A 19,585-nucleotide genomic window follows, 5' to 3' on the forward strand; every position below is an offset into this window, starting at 1 on the left:
CTAGTTATTTGGCATTCTTGTTTGAAAGAAACTGAGACGAGAGAAGATGACAAATTTTTGCTCAGCGACAAAGTGAACATGGGTGGATAAAGAAACAGTTGAATTGTGGGTGGGCACACTGTGTAGGTGACACAGACTGCCAAATGTTTAACATCAGCAACTGAAAACAAAAGCTCTCATCTATCAGTTTTGACTGTGGTAAGAATTTGAATATTTTGCCATTTTTTCATCTTTTACCTAGACTTTATTGTGATTTATCAATAGAAAAAAATAACTGAATAATTAATAGACTATATAGATATTTTGACAGCTTTTTGAGAGGTATTAAATATGAAGGGTTTATTTGTCTTTAAAAATATAAAAACAGGATTATTGATTTTTAAACTAAACCAGAACTTCTGCCATGGGTGGCAAACTGATTATGACCAGCAAGAAGGTTTAAATGAGTAAACCCTAGCTAGGTGCCTTACTTATTTGTTATTTAGTCTTTTGGAGCTGCTATAAATGTTAATAACATTTCATCTTTTTTTTTTAATTAACTATCATGAGTTTGGTAAAGTAATCATAGTCTTACAACTGGAGTCAAACAACAAAACCACCATGAATAAAGAAAAGTGTATGCTGCTGTGACTGACCTTGTCATGTTTCTACCTCTGTAGAAAAAGAAGGAAGTTTTATCACTCTGCTGATCTTGTCCTTCATGTTATCAGATATAAAAACACATCCTGCCTTCTTTGAACACTCCAAATTAGGCTATTATTACTTTTACAACAAGTGACAAAAAACATCCAACATGCTGTCAGCATTTAAACATGAATTTAAGATATTTCTGCTCAAACATATCAACCAAACGTTCATTTTTTCTCTCAACGCAAAGAAATTGTTATTGGTGGGCTACACAGACACAGCAGTTCATCACGAACTGAAGAGGGCGCTGGTTGCGATAAGATTGAAATACGTACTGTTGCGATTTCAACGAAGAAGAAAAGTAAACTGCAACATGGCGACTCCCATGCATAGAATAATAGCAAGGAGGCAAGCGTGAGTATCATCTATTTAACCCGATAAAGATGCGGTATTTTCGTCTTTTTGGCATTAAATTGGTATTTTAAACACATCTAACTTTAATCCCTTGTAGGTTTGTGTCATGAAAAGAGCAAATAACAAGCCCTGTAGGGTTTATTGGGAGAACAAATGCGCAGCGGTCTGTCACTAGTAAGACCAGCCGTAGTTTGAATTTCTTTTTGTGTTCTCTTTAATTACGAGTTTAGTTGCTGATATTTTTATGATTGATTAATATGTGGGACTTAACAACATTTTACTAATCTTGTGTGTATTTCCTGGGCTGGTTCATGCTGGGATATAAGTATATGGATGTATGAATGTTCCGCTTTAAAAAATGTAAGTCATACTATCGCTATGAGTATGAGTGTACACGGAAAATAGTCTGTTAGCACCAGTACAATCTGATAAATCACATATAGCTGGTTCATAGTATTCACCGACTGCAGCAAGTGCTGAAGGGTAATTAATGATGGCATGTGCTCAAAATGCAGGCATTTTTTGTCCCTCCACTTTATTGCAATGGCCTGTATACTATCATTTTAACACGATTTATTCGAGATGAGCTCATGCATCTTTAGAAAAAATTTGTGCAAGAAATGAGTATCACTAAAACGGCGCTAATGGATAAACAGTCCTTCTATAAGAGCTTTTCTAAATTATTATTTACCAGATATTCTAGGTAAGGTATAGGTGCTGGGCAAGGTGACATTTTATTTTTAAATGCCTCTCTTCCTTAACATTAGGACAAGAACAGCAAAAAGAGAAAAGGAACCGCTTTGTTGTCAGAAGATGCCAAATCAACACAAAATAGAAATATTTAATTTCTTTGAGAACCGAATTAAGCAGAATAAACAAACAAGAATGCAGATGAGACATAAACCCATCTGAACTTCAGCCAAATGATAACAGATATCTTCAACAGTATTCTTAAAAATATTGGGCAACTTTATTGGGGTTGGGATTGTTGAATGTAAGTACAAAAGGCATCTATCTATCTATCTATCTATCTATCTATCTATCTATCTATCTATCTTTCTATCAGTATCAAATTTTATTTCCTATAGTTTTATCTGTTTGTTCTTCCTCACAGGGAGGCAAACAAACAAAATGTTCGTTGCCAGAAGTGTTTGGAGATGGGACACTGGACATATGAATGCACAGGGAAGCGGAAATATGTACACAGACCTTCACGAACAGTTGAGTTAAAAAAGAAACTAAAGGAGAATGAAAATAAACCCCTCAGCATCACCGGGTAAGCATACTAAAACAGTTCATCACAAGTGACAGATAAGGCATGTTTTTGTTAGATTAAGACTTAGATTAAGACAAAGTTGTAAAATGATACGAAGTGTGCTCTAAAAGGAATCATTGGGACATATTACCACACATTAAGCCATACTCATACCATAACAGAACTGCTATGTGATCAGTTATTTTTATTACTTTAGAAATGAGCATAAAGAGCTTGTATGGCATTCTTTTGATCCTTTTAAATACAGCAGCTCTCTATAGTAACAGTTTCTGTATTCATATTCACTTTTGTGGCTGCATGGCGACTGAGCAAATTATCTGTTACTTACATATCAGTGAGTGAAAGGTAAGGAGTGGAATTAATTTTAGTCCATGCAATTATCTTGCTTGTGATATGTCTTTTGGAAGGAGACAGGGGCTGCATTTGTTGACTTCCAGGAAACACATCTCATCTCAGTTGTATTGACTGTGTGATAGAATTATGGCAAATTGTATTGAAAGATGTTATTGTGATTGTATGAGAGGATACATCTACTGCATGTTAGGAGCTCTACTGCTGGTTTTTGTGTAGATGTTGAAAGAGTGTCCTTTTGACTTGCATCATTTTTTAAGATTCCATTAAAAATATAGCAAGTAGCCTTGGATGATCTCAAGAGAAGAACTTCTTAGATACCATGATTCATGTACCTGTATGTGTTTTCAAAGATATCGTGCAACATCTTCATGATATTTCCAAATAATAATGATGCAGTCAGGGTTTTGTTTGAGAGTGCATCTTAACTGAACAACAAAAACTGTTAGGAGGGGACAGTGCTGCTTTTATCGCCATCTAGAGGACATAATGCTAAATACAGCTACCATTAGTAATAAATCTATGTAGTAGGTTTGTTAAGACAAAAAACCTTTAGGTTTCTTTTTTCACTTTTTGAAAAAATTCAAACCCATAATATTCACTGTGTGTGTATATGATGATTTATCATATGTGAAATAAAATGCAACTGCTCAAGCTTATTGATTTACACTAAGGTTATTTTCTTCCATTTACAGACCTGGAAGTGACGGCTCTGTTGAGAAGAAGATAAAAAAGAAGTAAGTAAGATCTATATAAATGATGTTTCGACCATGCTGAATGTTACTTGAAAGGTGCGCTTTAAGTTTACTGTACTTTAATGTTCTCGTATTCTAAATCATTATGACATATTAGTATCCCCTATATTATGATATTCTTTAGATCAGGGGTTCTCAAACTTTTTTTGCCCAAGGCACACCTAACATCCAGCCAAGTTTTCAAGGCACACCATATTTATTTCCATGCAAAACAACCTATCTAGCATGCATTAAAAAATCATTTCCTTATATTGACTTAATCTGTTCATTACGATGTCATCTATTATCTAATATAAGCCAAATGACAAATAATTATCATGATATAGTCTACTGGCTGTTTTTTTTTAAATCTTTTTTTTGGTGGGTCTTCCTCATTAATATCTCTTTGGGGTTTAATACACTCAAAACGGCGTTCCTTTTAAGGTGTTATATGGATTTTTAAATTAGGCGAATGGAATTTGCAGCGGTACATGGAAATAAATGTTTATAAAATACTGATAATGTAAATAAAAAGAAAATCAATCATGTGTTGCTGAATAGTTGTAAATATGACTTATACTAGCAAAAAATCTCACGGCACACCTGTAGATTTGCCATCATTTTAGTGGTCACAATGGTAAAAATGTACAAAGCATAATACATACATTTAGACTTTTGCGATAATTTTGTGACTTCGCTCACATTGCTGTTTCAGTTTAACGGTACCTTACATTTTCAAACAAGCTTTAGCCATTCATTTTGTAGAAACCAGACAGGGGATGTTAGAATATTCAGACAGGAGGTTTTGCCTGTTCTTTTCTCTCATAGTATTTCATTTGTTTGGCTTATTCATCACATGGGAGCTGTTAGAGTCACATGAAGGTCCCAGGAGAGTTGTAATCGTGGGAATTGAGCGTGGATTTGTGTCATCATCTTCCTTTGGGAATGATGGATGGTATTGTGATTAAGGGTTGTGGTTGTGCCTCTTTTCTGCTAAGGATTGTAGGTGACCTCCTATATAGCGTTACTGTCCCTCTGCCATTTTAAAGCCTGATCTGCAGATAATTATTGAACAGTGTGGATAAAAGTGATTTAACAGCACCCTCTAGTGGACACTTCAATGTCAAAACAACCTTTGGTTCATGCAAAGGCCCTGTCCTTATTTATCTGTTTTTATATCTAGATGATAATCATTTTAAGATATTAATCCCATTTGACATTTTTGACTAATGAGCACAGGTAAAACTCGACATTTTGATTATGTTTTGTATTATATTTGTGCAAAGCATACCTAATTATGTTGTAAGGCACACCTATGTAACACACACATAAGATTTAAAATGTAAACTTCCTTTATTGTTTTTCTTGCAAAGTAAATAACAAGAGAAAAAGTATATTTTTAAAAAAATCACTTTTTTTTCCTCATTTGCTCAGTTTTAACAGCCAAATGATGACAGTTACAGTATGAGACGTTACCTCCATCACACACTATTCTTCTCTTTGACAGTAATTTTTCCTTTGTGCTCTGCCACTTGCTCTCAGGGTTAAAGACTCCAGCGACAGCAGCAGTGATTCAGACGGCTCCTCCAGTGACTCATCGTCAGACAGCAGCGACTCCTCCAGCTCCTCTTCAGATGACAGCGACAGCAGCAGTGACAGCGACGATGACAGCTCTTCCTCATCTTCCTCTTCCTCCTCCTCCTCTTCATCCTCCAACAGCTCAGACTCAGAAAGCAGTGATTCTGATCAAGGGCCTCCAAAAAAGAAGAAAAAGAAGAAATGAACAGTTTACTGCAAATTTGAATGGTTTTTTTTGTTCCTTTTGTGTTTCCAGAGGTCAGTTTCTAGCTTTCCACAACTTGTTTACCATCAGTTTCACCATACTTGATTGGATCTGAAGGGTCCTTTTTTGAGCTGCAAATCTCATAGCTGTATTATGTTTATACAGTCCTACAAAATGGATAGTAGAAAGATTTTAAAATTTCATTTTGTGTCATATTTTTTCAGGACATAATTTCCTCTATACCTCTATTAATGTGACATTTTCTTAAGTTTGTAGACCTACTGTGGATTTGCATTTTAAATCTCTGAGCAAACTAATGTTCATATTCTTGTTGAATTAGTGATTTTGTACTAAAGTATATTTTGTAGTCAAGCTTGTTCAGTACAGCTAACAGCCGAAAAAAAAAGAGCAGTAAACACATAAAACACCAACGTGACAATTTGAACACAACGTGACAAAGAGAAATGCTGTTTCAAAAAATTACATTTGTCTGAAATTCAGCAATTTTGTTGCTTTGAATTTTTTTTAACTGTAAAATAAACTTGTTTGTGTTAAAAGTCTACTACACAGTTTTATTTTGTTAACTGAAGTCATCAATAATGATACAAGTAATAAAGTAGTGATGTGAAAATAAGTAATGGAGAAAAAGATATTTCAAAAGTAGAACTAGAAATAATGAATTACTAAATTAGTAAAAGCAAAGGAAAAAACTGGTAAAAGAATTGCTGGACATAACATACATACATACATATATATACATATATATATATGTATATATATATATATATATATATATATATATATACACACACTGGCTTTCAGGACTATACAAATGACAAAGTACAAAAGTTGCCTTAGAAAATAGGAAAAATAACATTTGTGTTTTTCAGTTTAGAGTTCCTTTTGATGTAGTTGGTTGTCTTATTAAAAACAATGACAACTTGATTTACTGGCACAGTTATTCTTTTATATTGTAAATAAACAGCAGGTAACTATTATTGGTTATGGTAATACCTGTCCTGAACGACTCTGAGCAACCTGTGCGTCACTGAAGTGTGGCGTTCACAGCATGTAGGAATTACTAACGTCAACGATAGTGGCCTTGGTGTTAATGTAACTGGCCAGCAAACAACGGTTTCGGTCTACCCGGTAAGCCGTACATATTTTTTCCTAAACCTGTGGTTAGCCCCTGAAGTCTGGTCCTTTCAGTGGTACATCTTCCTTAGAGCTTTAGGAGTCATATACATTCTTTAATAAGTCCAAACGTCAGTTTCTTCCCGTTAATGTTTACTCAAGTAGGTGGTTGGTTAGAAATATTTCCGACAGTATTTGAAGGCAGCACCGGTCGCTGCCATACATGCATTCAGTCCTATCTGTGGTACCTGCTGGCTACTTAACTTAGCTAGCAGCCTACCTATCAGTCACTTCTGTTTAGGAATAACAAAATGAACGACAGACGAAATGATTTCTTTTTGTTTTACAGCCGATGTGCAATTGCTTTGTAAGGAAAAGATGGATACCATCCATTTGGTTTTAGTATTTTAGCTGTTATTGCGTTTTGTTGGTTCCATTTTGCGTGTAACTGGAAGTGGAAAAGACAAAGAGAAAAGAGCTTTCCAATAGCTAGAATGGTTTGGGCCTAAAAGGAAGATAAGAGGTAAGGATGCTCAATATCATTCAGTGTTTAATTCAATAGTGAATCTGTTCTCAGCTGTCATATCACATTTTAGCTGAATGTTAATTCAAATTTAGGATGAAAATTGCAATGCTTTCATTGCTAGCTAGCCGCTAGCCTAGCCTCAGACGCTGCTAGCAGATTTGGCTAGCTATCATAATGCTAAAGTGAAGATGCAGGTATTCCTTTAGGTAGTTCGCCTGTTAGCCTCGTGCTAAAACGGTATGTCTTGTTTCTAGTTTGTAGGTTGATGTGCTTCAACTATTGCCTAATGCATTAATGATAACGTTAAAAAGGACATGTTTTCGTGAGGTGGCTGTCCTTTACGAAAAGTAAGACGTAGCATCGTAGTGATAGTTAACATGTTCCTGTACATGTAATGTTGGCTAACAGGTCATGACGTCTAATGTTTGTGTTTCTCTGTTTAACCACGACTTGTCTTAGTTTGACAATTGTTAATAGAGAAACAAGAAAATTGTAACATATTCACATGATAAACCCAAGTTGCTGAGGTTTTATGTTTACTATTTATCCAGTTTTTAGCTCCGTCAAATAAACTCAATATAAACCCGTTTGAAGATACTAAAATCAAACAGGAACAATGACTATTGTCCTCGTTTGTACTTTTTCCAGCATAAACGACATATTTAAACAAGTCACTGGCCCTTCATAGTGGTCAGTTTTTCACGGTGACTGGCAGAAAGTTTTGGTTTGTTTTTCTGCAACCTCCATACGTTTCATCCTAAACTAATGATGTCAGATTATTGCTGATACAACTATCATTTGTAAATCGGTATCCTAATGATTATAAATCATTATTGTGCACTGAACAGTTTGTGTGTGTAACGAAAGTACAGCTGATATGCTTTTCTAGGAAGCCATTTTACGTGCCACAGTTGGGGGAAGGGCTAAAAACGCATAATAAGTCCACAGTTATTTTGAATAGTCAGAAAATTCCAATTAGATTACAGTTATACATCTGACACTTGGACTTTAAGGCAGGGCCACCTACTTGTGGGTGACACACCATGGTGAGGGAAGCTTAAGGTCATGAACTTTTTTTATGGCAGGTTGCACAGGTTGTGTGTGGCTGCACAACATTTGTAGTCAGCTAATAACTTGAGGTTTTGGCTGTTAAGTTGTGGGTGCTGTTGTTTATGCAGTACACAGCGTATGAAAGTTAGTCTAGGTGTATTGTATGTTCAAGAGAACGTATAGGAATGAGGAAATTGCTAAGTAAGACAGGGAAGACGCGTGACCTGACTCAAGCAATAGTTTTTACAAGATACGGCCATTAACCTTTCAAATGACTGCCAATTGTTAATACATTTCTGAATATAAAATGAGTTTAAGCTTAGCTCTACAAACCATGACAGCTGTAAAACATGCAGAAATCTTACTTGCATTAATAACGTAACATAGTACCCTGTAGTTTGTCTCTATTTTAGCAGCCTCTATGGACAAAGCAGTTGATCATACTTAAACTCTGCTAATCATATCTGTTACATGTGTAAGGTGTGCCCGCTGAAAAAAAAATTCACCCTGCTTCCTGTAAATAGTTAATGTTACCCGTCACTGTAAATCTTTTCCGTGGAAATTGTAAACAAAGGAAATTTCAGCTCTGCATGCTGTCATGTGCCCTCATCTGACCACCTTAAGAAGCACAGACAGACATTAAAAATAACCACATAGGAATAATTAATCCTTGTCCTTATGGATGCAGTTGTAGGTCATACAAAGTTATTAATGTTAATTATACTAGTTAAGGTCTTTATGGCAAGGCAGGGGTGGCTATGAACCTCACAGCAAGAAGGTTCCTGTTTTGTTTAGGGATGTGACGACACCACATTTTCCCAGACTGGGTTTAAGTATTTAAATTTGGGTACTCATCAGTACTAAGTATAACTATGGGTGCTTTATAATGGCATGCCTGTTCTTAGATATAGTTTGATTTTTTTTTTTTTTTCATTGGATGTTTCTTATCCCTCCTCTTGGCAATCTATCAGTGCATAGTTTTTATTCTCCTCTACTTTTGTTATCCTTATTAAAAAACTGCAGACATGGCTCAAACTTTGAGTACAAACTCATGTAATGGCAGGCTAACATAACCCTAAAATGATACACAGTACATTACCTGCTATGTTTATGAGTACAAGTATGAGTATTTAAGCTTGGTACCAATACCAGATACCAGTATCTGTGCAAACTAAAAGGGAATTACATTTGAGGGTAACCCTTAGAAAACACAACAAAATGGTCAGAAATTAAAAATCAGTGCTTTGTGCAATAAATTGTAGTTCTGGCAGATACAAACATAGTGGATCAACAACGCCAGTATCATTGTCACAACTATTCAAGTGTGTTACCATTTGGTTCTTTGTCCTTATTTTGTAATTGTAGAGTTATTTTGCATCATGAAGGGAAACTTAAACTATTAGTGCACTTTGCATAGGCTCATATGTGTAACATTTAAAGAGCATGTTTTTTAGCTAAATTATTTTTCACTTGGAGAAAATGACTTAACTGGATTCATAGGCCATGTTTCAGTGCCAGGTTGACTTTACCGTCTTATAGTATTGTTGACCTGTTTATTTGGAAGAATGAAGAGTAAAGCTGTAGTTAACCATGCTGAACACTGCTGTTTACAAGAACAGGGGAACCCCAGTGCTAATAATATTCCCGTTTTTAGTGATCTGTCTTTTTTTAGCAATTGAAATACTGTCTTTTATTTACAAAATAGAATGAGTTTGCATAGATGTGGTCAGTGTGTTATGACTGATCAAAGTCTGCTCTTTCTTGTTGTGCTCATGCAGCTCAGTGTGAAATCCTCTCCACTTCCTGTTTAGGTTTTGGTGGCCTCAGTGTAACTGTTTCCGCTGAAGCCAAGTAAAGGACACATGCACATGTTCTGCTGAGATGTTATTATGGTCACTTGTTTGTCCGTTACAGACAGAGGAGTGGGCGCGTTTTTTTTTTTTTTTTTTTTGGCTGGGACACACCTATTGTAGACTGCTGCTGTAGCACTGTGTGGTTTTACGGGCTGGATGTTTGGAAATGGCAATACGTACTTTAAAGACAGTGCCTGACAAGCCTCTCCAACCTTCCAAAGACAAAAGGTCTTGTTTTAGTTAACCAAATGCTTTGAAACGGTTGTTTTGGAGTTTATAATGTGAATAAAATGCCTGAAATTAGCATCTGTTAGTACTGAGATCTGTCTTTTAGTGCACGAGTTTAAAAATGCCGGTGTAGCTCTGAGCGCCTTCATCAATTGCCACATTGAAATGAAATCATAAGCAGGATATCATTTATCATGTTAAAGCATCTTCACTCACTGACAGTGGTGCTGCTGGTGGAGGGGGACAAACATTTTAAGGCAATTATTTAAAAAGCTGCACTCATTACATTGCATTGTCTTAATGGCGGTAATTGAAGCAATGTCGTAGCTATTTTTAATACCCTGGTAGATGGTATTACCCTATTACTACCCATTCCTAACAGGATTAGTAGTTTACCAGTATTATAAAGGAAAAGGCAAGAAGCCATTAAAGACTCAGGAATGCTGGCCCTTTATTTTTGTTGAGGAAAAGAGTAAATGTGTCCTCGGCTGAGGCCTGTAAGTTTACCATCATATTTAATTTCCTCTACAAAGAGAAGCTTGTCCAAAAGTAAGTTGTTTGAAGACGCTTCCAATCTGCCAGTTTAATTAGCACCAGTCTAATCAGACATCAGCAGCTCTTTTTTTACCCCTCTGTGCAGTCGCTCACACAGCAGAAAAATACGCTCCTCACTGTGTCCTGACCTTGTGCATCTGTTCTTCTCTAGCTTTTGTTCTCAAGGATGTGAGTTAAGCTCTCATGTGGCCATCTAGTCCAGAGGAGGTGAACTCATTAATGCCATTTAATTTCACAGATCTGGCATACATCCGTGCTGTGAGAAACTGCACTATAACGTTGGCCTGGAAATTAAAACATCACTCATGTCCTGTAGCAGCAGTAATATTTCTGACAGATCGCAACAAAATTCACTACCATAACATTTTTCAGGCCAGAAAAATGCTTTATAGGCAATAAAGATAGGAGAGTATGTGTGTAGAAGAGTGAAATGAAACATGAGTATTGATTTATGGAATACAGGATTTTAAAGAAGGCATTTTCGTAAACCTTCATGGCAAAACAACCGTTTATGAGTCATAAAAATGGATCTTTAATCAACCAGTGTCGGGGGTAATTCAGTGGCAGCTTGTATTAAAGTGCTTGCTCTGTTGGATGAGCAAAGATTTATTTAGAGGTTCAGAGTCATAAGCTATAGGTTAGTGTGTTTCTACTTTTAGCCTGGCAGGTTGGTCAGTATCATATTAAAGCCAGACTGCTCTCTAAGTAAGAAGATTATGACTGATAGATGTATGTTTGTATAAAACATGACAGTTCAGAAAATCCTAAGACTTTTGAGTGTGATTAGAGCCATTTTTAGACTTGTTGAGTCAGAAGAGCACACCCATGCATTCAAAAATATGTTTTGTTACACTGAAATGATTCTTAAAAGCAAGGCGGACTTAAAATGGGAGATAATATGAAACGATCAGGGGATGTGCGAATATTTACCAGATAATTTTAGCAGACACCAATGCTGATACTGATATTTGAGTTTATACCTTAAACCCCCGTCCTTAAAAAACATAATTTAGAAAGCTTGTGGATGAACAATTTAAGAAATTTCAGTCCTTAAAACTCTTTAAAGTTTAAGGAAAGATGATGAAAAAAGACTTCAGTGGAAGTATGTCTGTTGTTCCAGCCTAAGACTCCACTAACTTATTTGTTTGTATTGGTTTTAATTGCAGCTGATGTTGGCATATTTTTATAGCCAAAATATCAGCAGAGATTTTCACATCTGCTAATAAGATATATCACTTTTAAAGCTAAAATCTGCCAATACCAGAGCTTTCCGATGATATTGTGCATCCCTTGAAACGGTGTAGAATTTTTACTGATTGTGCTGCAGAACCCTATGGGTTGTCTTAAATACATCACAAATAGCTGTGCACAAGATTCTGTCTAAAGTGCCAATGACCCCTACATAATCACCCTGGATTCTGATGCATATTATCCTGTCAATGCAGAGCCCCAGTCATGTTAGAAATATAAAAATAGTGTTTTATATGCTTCTGGCTGTTGTTTTTTTTCCAGAAGGAAAAAATACTTTTACCAAGAAACAGTGAGATCATGTTTTAAGCAACTAGTTTACTGCCAAGAAGCATAACATAACTGAGCTTAGGCTTTAAATGCAAGTTTAGCATCCGTTTTGAGTTAAAGTCAATGATCAATATATTTAACTAGGTGAACATTAATTTATTAAGTAGAGTACAGTTCACCATTTTTTTCTGTATAATCCTGCATACATAGTTCCTGCTCCTCTCACTGCTGTTGTTTTTTACATAAATAGTCAAACAAACCTGAAGCCATGGTGGTAATTATGGGCTTAAAACTGCATGGGAAATTAACTTTTGCAAAATGTTGATTACTACCACTCCTATCAGGTGATGTTCTAATCAACCATTAATTACCTCAGTGGAGGTTTATTATTTTGTGCGATTTTCACATTAAAACAACGTTTTGTTACTGGTGCTAATTACGTGATAAAGCTTAAAGGCTTTTCTGCAAGAACTGCCGGTTAGGGTTTGTATTTAACCATGACTCTGTGACTGAATTTGCAGTTTAGCATCATTTTGTTAGGTATGCTCACCTTTAAAGTTTATTTCACTGTTTTAGTTTGGGTGTAAGTTACAGTTTGAGTTTTACCTGCTCACTTTTATTCAGTGTAAAAGTTTGCTGATTCTGAGCTTTATCTTACAGGATATTATGTTAGGTCAGGTTTGTGTGTGATTGTAAGTTCAGTATGAGTTCAGATATGGCAGACCAGAGTCTTTGTAAAAGAAAGTAAACACTCCTTGACAAGCTTGGAGTGCATTCATTGCTTGAATGACGCAGGTTCTTTGGAAACCGTGCCAAGATAATGGGAGGCCTCTGTGTCATGTTTCACTCACAGTGAGACTGAAACAATTACTCTGAACATTGTGTTTTTTGTGTCAAAGCTGCAAGTGAGCACCACACAAACTACACTCTGTTTTTCTTATAAATCACCTTAGCTTTTAGTCAGTGGTTATAGATTATATACAAACGCTCTTTATCACTGATTATTAGCTGTTTGACAGATACACAGCACAACATGTGCGACATAAGTCCGAGATTAGATGCGTGAGGAGCCACGTATATTTAAAGGTTGATCTCTGGATCGTATGAACTGATATCCTAATTGAAAAATGAGGATTGATCTGAATTAAAGTTTACAGTAGTCCCATTACATTTGCATTTTGTAGAGATACCTTTATTTTGAAAAAAAAAAAGGAAAACATTTTTTGAAAAAATACATTATTTTCAAGCAGTATCGTAAAACTTCAGGTTTTGTATTTTATATGCTTCTTAATACTTGTATTGTATATTTTGAGTTGAAAAATACTCATTTGAAAACTATCAAGCAAGTAGACTTATGATAACATGTCTGCATTATATTGTAATCTCAGATTGCAAAGTTGTCTAATCACAATTGCATATACTACCAAATCTCATGGCACTAAAAAAGTCCCATAAAATACTTTGACTATCTTGAAATTTCTAATGATTTTGGTGGACTCCTTGGATAGAAACTAACCAAATCTGGGTCAAAACTTTCCCGAAAAAGGGAAACATGCAGAACGATGTGCCTTTAAACACTTCATCTGGTTTCAGTGGTTAGGGGAGTTAGGGATGGGTACGGGTCTTTAGGAACTTGATCTGGCCATCGTTACTGAATTGAAATTTCATTACTAGCTACTAGTTTAGGGTACCTTATTTGAACAGATTTTTGCTTTGCACGTTTAACTGAACCTGCTGGATTAATCTAACTGAATATAATTGTGAAAAAATGATAAGAATTGAGAAAAAAAAAATAGTACAGAGAGATGTAACTTCTTCAGGCATGGCTCTGGAAAGGCAAAAATACCTTATTAGCACATGTTGTTTGTGATGAAACCAGGGCAGAGAAAATTCACAGGTAATGACAAAACTGGTGACTGGAGATCTGCTCACACATGATGTTTTGTGGAAGGAGAAAGCTTCTTCGAGTTAATGGTGCTTGTGGAGCCTGAGTAAAAGCCATCATCACGGCTCAACGCAGCTACAAGAGAGGAGCAGATATGAGAAAAGTGCACCAGAATTCAGTGCTAATTTGTGCTGATAGTGTCTGTTACCACAGGTCTTTCCATGGATTCACATTTCACTGTTAGCTTTCTTGCACTGTAAAATCCAATCCTTAATTAAGGTTAGATTCTTTGCTCAAGCTTGAGACTAGCTCTGGGCTGCAGGCCAGGATCTGCTTCCCCCTCCTGGGCCCGGGGAAAATTAAAATCATCTGTCAAAGACAATCATCCACTCAGACATGGCAGCATAACAAGATTTTCCCTAGTTTTTGAGTTTTAGTCCACTTCTCTGTAATAACTTCAAAACAGCTTCTGAAGATGCAGACCAACTGCACAAACTCAATTCAACTAGAGATCAGGGCTCAAAGTACTCCGGCACCATGCCGCATCTCTGGTGTGAGGATCAAAAACCACGCAGTATATGGAAAATGGGGGTTAGTCACAGAAGCCTGTAGTGAAAAAAAGCATGATTGTTGTGTCTGACAGTAATGCAGTGTTGTTTGTTGAGGACTGAAATTGAGCATGTGTTAATTTTACTGTTATGTTGACACTCCCCGTTGTGGTAGTGATACTGTGTTGTAATTAGGGATGCACTGATCCTGTTTTTTCAGTTCCGATCTGAATATGTGCCGATACTGATTCCGATTTTATATATTTATATATATATATATATATATATATATAATTTTTTTTAACAGTTATTATTGTTGTTGGTATAATGTGTGAGGTTACGTGAGGCTGTAGTAAACCACCCAGCTCCTCTTATTAAAAAGCAAAAAAAACAAAAATGAATTGAATTTAAATGTATTCCAAAAAAAAAAATATCAACATTATCCGGTCTATAATGCTATTTAATGAACCTCCCACCACTAGAGACCGCTGTAGCTTCAGTTAATGGCCGCGGCCTTCTTCTCTGACCCTTCACAGGAAGTAAACAATCAGAAGGTCAATTATGGCTAACGGCTAAGCAGTTAGTGTGTAGTAGGAAGACCACGGTATGACAGTTTTCCAAAGTAGTAAATGGAAATAAAGTGGTATGTGGGCTGTCAAGGGTTAAGCTTACGTATGACTACTCACTCGAAGTGAAAAGAGGCCAAAGTCAAAGCACGCTATTAATCTGCAAAGAAGAACGAAGGTGGCGGCACTAGCACTCACACGCTGTGTTATCAGGCTAATGTCACACCCACTCTTCTTTGTGTTCTCTCATCTTTAGACTTGTTTCGACTATTCTAAATATAGATTTACATTTATTCCACTGGGTAATTATACCGCTAAGGATATCCCTAACTAATACTAGCTCAGTTACACACAGTCTCGGGTTAGACTGCGGTGCGTTCATGGTCTACTGCAAGCTGTAGGATGGATTTGGATCGGTCACTTGGATCGGCGCCGTCAGTCAGATATCCGATCTATTAATTATGTCCATATTGGACCCGATACGATATTGAATCGGATCGGTCCCATCCCTAGTTGTAATCGGTACACACACTTAGTGTGTGACTGTAAACAGACTTCAAACTGCAGAGGATTTAATGAACTTAACAGACAGACCCCAGAGTTATACAGCGCTGCTCAAATTCATGATCATATGTCCCACTTTTTATTGTGTCTGTCTGCACTCTAGGTAGTATGGAAATGCTGTCTGTATTGCTCTTTCTCTTGTGCACACACCATCGGCAGTTTCTTATATTTGCTAGAAATAATGCCGAATAAAGCGTGTACATATCTAAAAGGAAAGAGGTGAAAGCTAAGCAGAGTCAAAGTCCTTGTTGCGTAAGCATATTTGACCAATAAAGCTGAGTCTGATTTCAAGCCTGCTCTGGCCCCCGGACTACACCTCACTGTGCCCGCTGACTTCTCTAGTCTCAGGAATACATTTAAGAGAGAGGGGCCTATGCTAGCTAGAGCTGAGAATAAAAATTTGGATTCAGTGGTGTGGAGCCGCATTTCCTAAAGAGTCACCCTGTCCTACAGAGCTACAAAAAAACAACATTTAATACACATACCATTATCCGTAAAGGAGGATGTCGAAAAGCTGAACATCTGGCACACAGAGTGGGAGGTCGAGGCTAAGCTAGGCTAAGTTGTGGTAAAAGAGGAAATAGACACTAAGAGAAAAGCAGCCAGACCACGAGGGTACGTGTAATTAACTGTATGTATGCCTAACAAACAACAGCTATAAAACAGTAGTGATTTGTAATAGAAAGAGTGAAAATGTTAACATTAGCTGGATCAACGCGTAGAGAAACACAACAGAGCAAAAGCAAAAACGGGTAGTGACGCAGCAGGCTCATCGTACATCAGCAGGTCAGCTGTACTGGTGGATGGAGACGTGAGGGGAAGCAAACTGATGCAAAAAACGCACTGTAATTTTGGTTGTAACATAAAATCTATACATATTTATGAGTTTGTCATGGTTCCAGTTTCGAACCAGTGTACAGAAGTCATCTGAGTCACATTTTTATTTTACAATCAGCACAAAAACATAAAAATTGAAGATGCTGTAGGGCCTTAAAATGTATGAAGAAATTATTTTAAAATGTATTTCACTGTTAGATATAATGCCATATTTTCTCTGTAAACCCTGTTTAAAATCTATTTTCCAGTTCTGGTGAAAATGTCCTATTTTGCAGTGAACCAACTCACAAAAATGTACAGGATGGAAAGCTCCTTATTCTTCAGTAAGAGTACAGCTTCATGGTCACAGTTATGTAAATGATGGCACTTTATTTCTTGACTGAAAGTGAAACTTGAAATTCATGCACTGATAAGTAGGTATGTTCAGTTACAATCAAAGTTGTCTTAGCAAGAATAGTCAATTTCATGAAAAAATAGAGAATTATAATACACTAGAAACTAAGAAATAAGGCATTTAGTGCTCTAATTTTCTGGATGATGTACTTCTATCTTAACATGATTATTCTCCAATGTCTATCTATTAGAACAAGTACAGTAGACAGTTAAATATCTGTTAAGACTTTTTGAGTTAATGGGCCAAATGATTTAATTTATGTTGAGTTAAAATGGGAACAAATGGTTTCTTTAGGTTTTTTTAAGTGTTCAGATGTTTCCTATTTTTCTGGCTCTGTGAATGTCTGTAACACGCATGTGCAGCTACGTCAGCGTTGTCCAGCTTTTGTATGTATTATGTATTAACCTCAATCACTGTGTGTTGTGTTAGTCGCAGCTAATGATTATTAGCCGGGGATAGTTTATAATTTGCAGGTTGTTGACGTTAGCCCTTAGCATAATAACGGCTGTGTTGAACACTCTGCAACTTACTGTGACGACGGTAGTGTTGTCAAGTAAAGAGTCATTTTGTTCCCGTAATCCATTGCAGTATCACGTTGTGTTACGTTTGTGTGTTATGAATCTTGTAAACAATACGTGTGGTAAATGAGCGCAGGCTCTGTGTCCATGGCAACTGCCAGTGACAGAGGCAGAGAGCTGTTTTGTGTATGGTTTCTTAATGCTAAGCATTCTGGGTTAAAGTGGTCATTTTGATTCAGCTTTGTTGCAATTGAGATAACATCAAAAGTAATATCAAAGGCATTAAAGGCTCGGATTTTTATTGTTTAGTACAATATGTTAAAAGACAATATTGTAATCTTTATCTTTTTGTTGTATTTCAGGTTTATGACCTGTGGTCATTTGGTTTGATAAATAGAAAACAAAGACAAACACAAGTCATAACATTGTGTGCTTCCTGGTGAGCCTTTTTCGGAGCGCTTAACATCATAAGATCCGAACAATATCATTATTGAGCATGGAAATGCACTGAATGACAGTCCGTGTCTGCAATAAAAATCATGATCAGAGTTTTTTTTTCTTCAGTTATATTAAATTGTTTTTTTGTCAGCTCACATTTTAAATATTTTGTTAGGTTTCAAAATTGTTTGATTGTCTTTACATCACACATAGTTTGACAAAGAATAGAGCATATATGGTGTAAGACTCACTTGTATATGTGCAGAAGTTTCTGAAAGCTGTTTGCACCTTAAAAAGTGTTCCATTGTAAAAGTTTCCATACATGGGACTTCCAGTAGTTGATGTTGTATAGAAGCGAATCTGTCAGCCCCCCACCCATCTATGCTGGCTGAAAAAAAACTCAGGCTCAGGATTTTTTACACTTGGAGAGATGCACTGCCTAGCTCCATAGGTTAAATTAAGAGATCCTCTCAATAAAACCTGGACCTGAACGGTTTATTTGCTGAACACTGTGTTCAAAGAGTTATACCACGGTTTTCTTTAGATGAACGTTTTTGATAATGAGAGAAAAAACAGTTAAATGTCGTACTGCCAGCCTGGTCCACTCCACAACCACATGGTGGAACTGTGCAGTGTTGGATGAGAACAATAGCAGGAGTATGCCATTGCACGCTGAAGTAGAGGACAAGAAACAAAAACAGGCTGATGCTCAGTGAAACATTACAACTTGCCGTTCAGTACACTCAGATGTTTTAATTTAAAGGGATTCATTAATCAGTTTGAACTGCTTTTAATACTCCTGCGTATTAATATTCCAAAAAATCCAAATTATTAAACCTTTTTTTATGTTGGTATGATACATGCTTCGTGCTTGTTGGGCTTAAGATCTCATCTGTACAGATACCCATCATTCAGAAACTCTGAATTACTTGAATTTTAACAGCTGACTTGTCAGAAATGCTGGCATTAAATCGAGCCATGCTTACCAGTAATGTTAATGGAATGAGATAGGACAGGCTTGCACAAGCTTAGGTCAGGTCACGCTGGATTTTTTTTTTTTTTTTTTTTTTTTGGGCCTGTTTATGCTCTAACAGGTTATCAGACCCAGCGACAGGCATCAAAGGTAGCCAAGATTACAGCCTCTCTTCTCACAGAGACTCCTCGTCTTATGTAAGCCATAAAGGGTCATTGGTGTTTGATAGAGGCTGTTTCATAACCTTTCAGGAACTCCTCATCGTTGGTTTAATATATCATTAATTAGTGCTTCAATGCTGAACAGTTACAGCACTGTGTTCTGATTGGTAAATGCTTCCAGCTCTTTTCTGATTCACATAAAGCTCTCCTGCTGAGCGGAGGCATTCCAGCCAGTGAGTCACATGAAATGCTTCAAACCTGCCTGATTGAAAGGATGTTAACAGTTGTTTAGAGAACATGCCAATCAAGATTTCGCGGGTTGTATTGATATGTTAATTGGACCTAATCTGAAGCCATACGGAAATATTTGAGTTTTCTTTCTGTTTGTTTTTTTTTAGTGGAAACCAAAAAAATTCAGAATGGACAGGCTTAATCCTTATTTGACACGGTCTTCTTGAAAAACAGTATCAATAATTCAAGTGAAAGCTGTTGATTTTCAGCTATTATAAACTTTAACACTTAAAGATGCAAGTAAGGATGACTTTTTTTCAACCAGTTAACTGAATTGGTTTCAAAGTTGATTCCTACATATCAGAAACATCAGACAAATGGTCTCCTGGCTGCATGTGGTTTCGATGGTCCTTAAACAGCT

At 36.5% G+C, this 19,585-nt stretch overlaps 2 protein-coding genes across 2 annotated transcripts in view; both read left to right on the plus strand.

Moving 5' to 3' along the window:
• The first annotated feature begins 972 nt into the window (after positions 1-972).
• On the plus strand, positions 973-5,747 carry zcchc10 (zinc finger, CCHC domain containing 10). The gene is made up of 4 exons (XM_041801720.1): positions 973-1,041; positions 2,156-2,317; positions 3,364-3,405; positions 4,945-5,747. Exons 1-4 carry the CDS (start codon positions 1,001-1,003, stop codon positions 5,183-5,185), a joined length of 486 nt encoding a protein of 161 aa, XP_041657654.1. The 5' UTR covers positions 973-1,000; the 3' UTR covers positions 5,186-5,747.
• An 810-nt stretch (positions 5,748-6,557) lies between these two features.
• The window catches only part of aff4 (AF4/FMR2 family, member 4), a 51,589-nt gene continuing 38,561 nt past the window's right edge, over positions 6,558-19,585 (plus strand). Inside the window, exon 1 of the mRNA XM_041800829.1 lies at positions 6,558-6,842. The gene's annotated coding sequence lies outside the window, so the exon portion shown is untranslated. The remainder of the gene's footprint in view (positions 6,843-19,585) is intronic.

This window comes from Cheilinus undulatus, linkage group 12 (assembly GCF_018320785.1).
Source record: "Cheilinus undulatus linkage group 12, ASM1832078v1, whole genome shotgun sequence".
Classification (NCBI taxonomy): domain Eukaryota; kingdom Metazoa; phylum Chordata; class Actinopteri; order Labriformes; family Labridae; genus Cheilinus; species Cheilinus undulatus.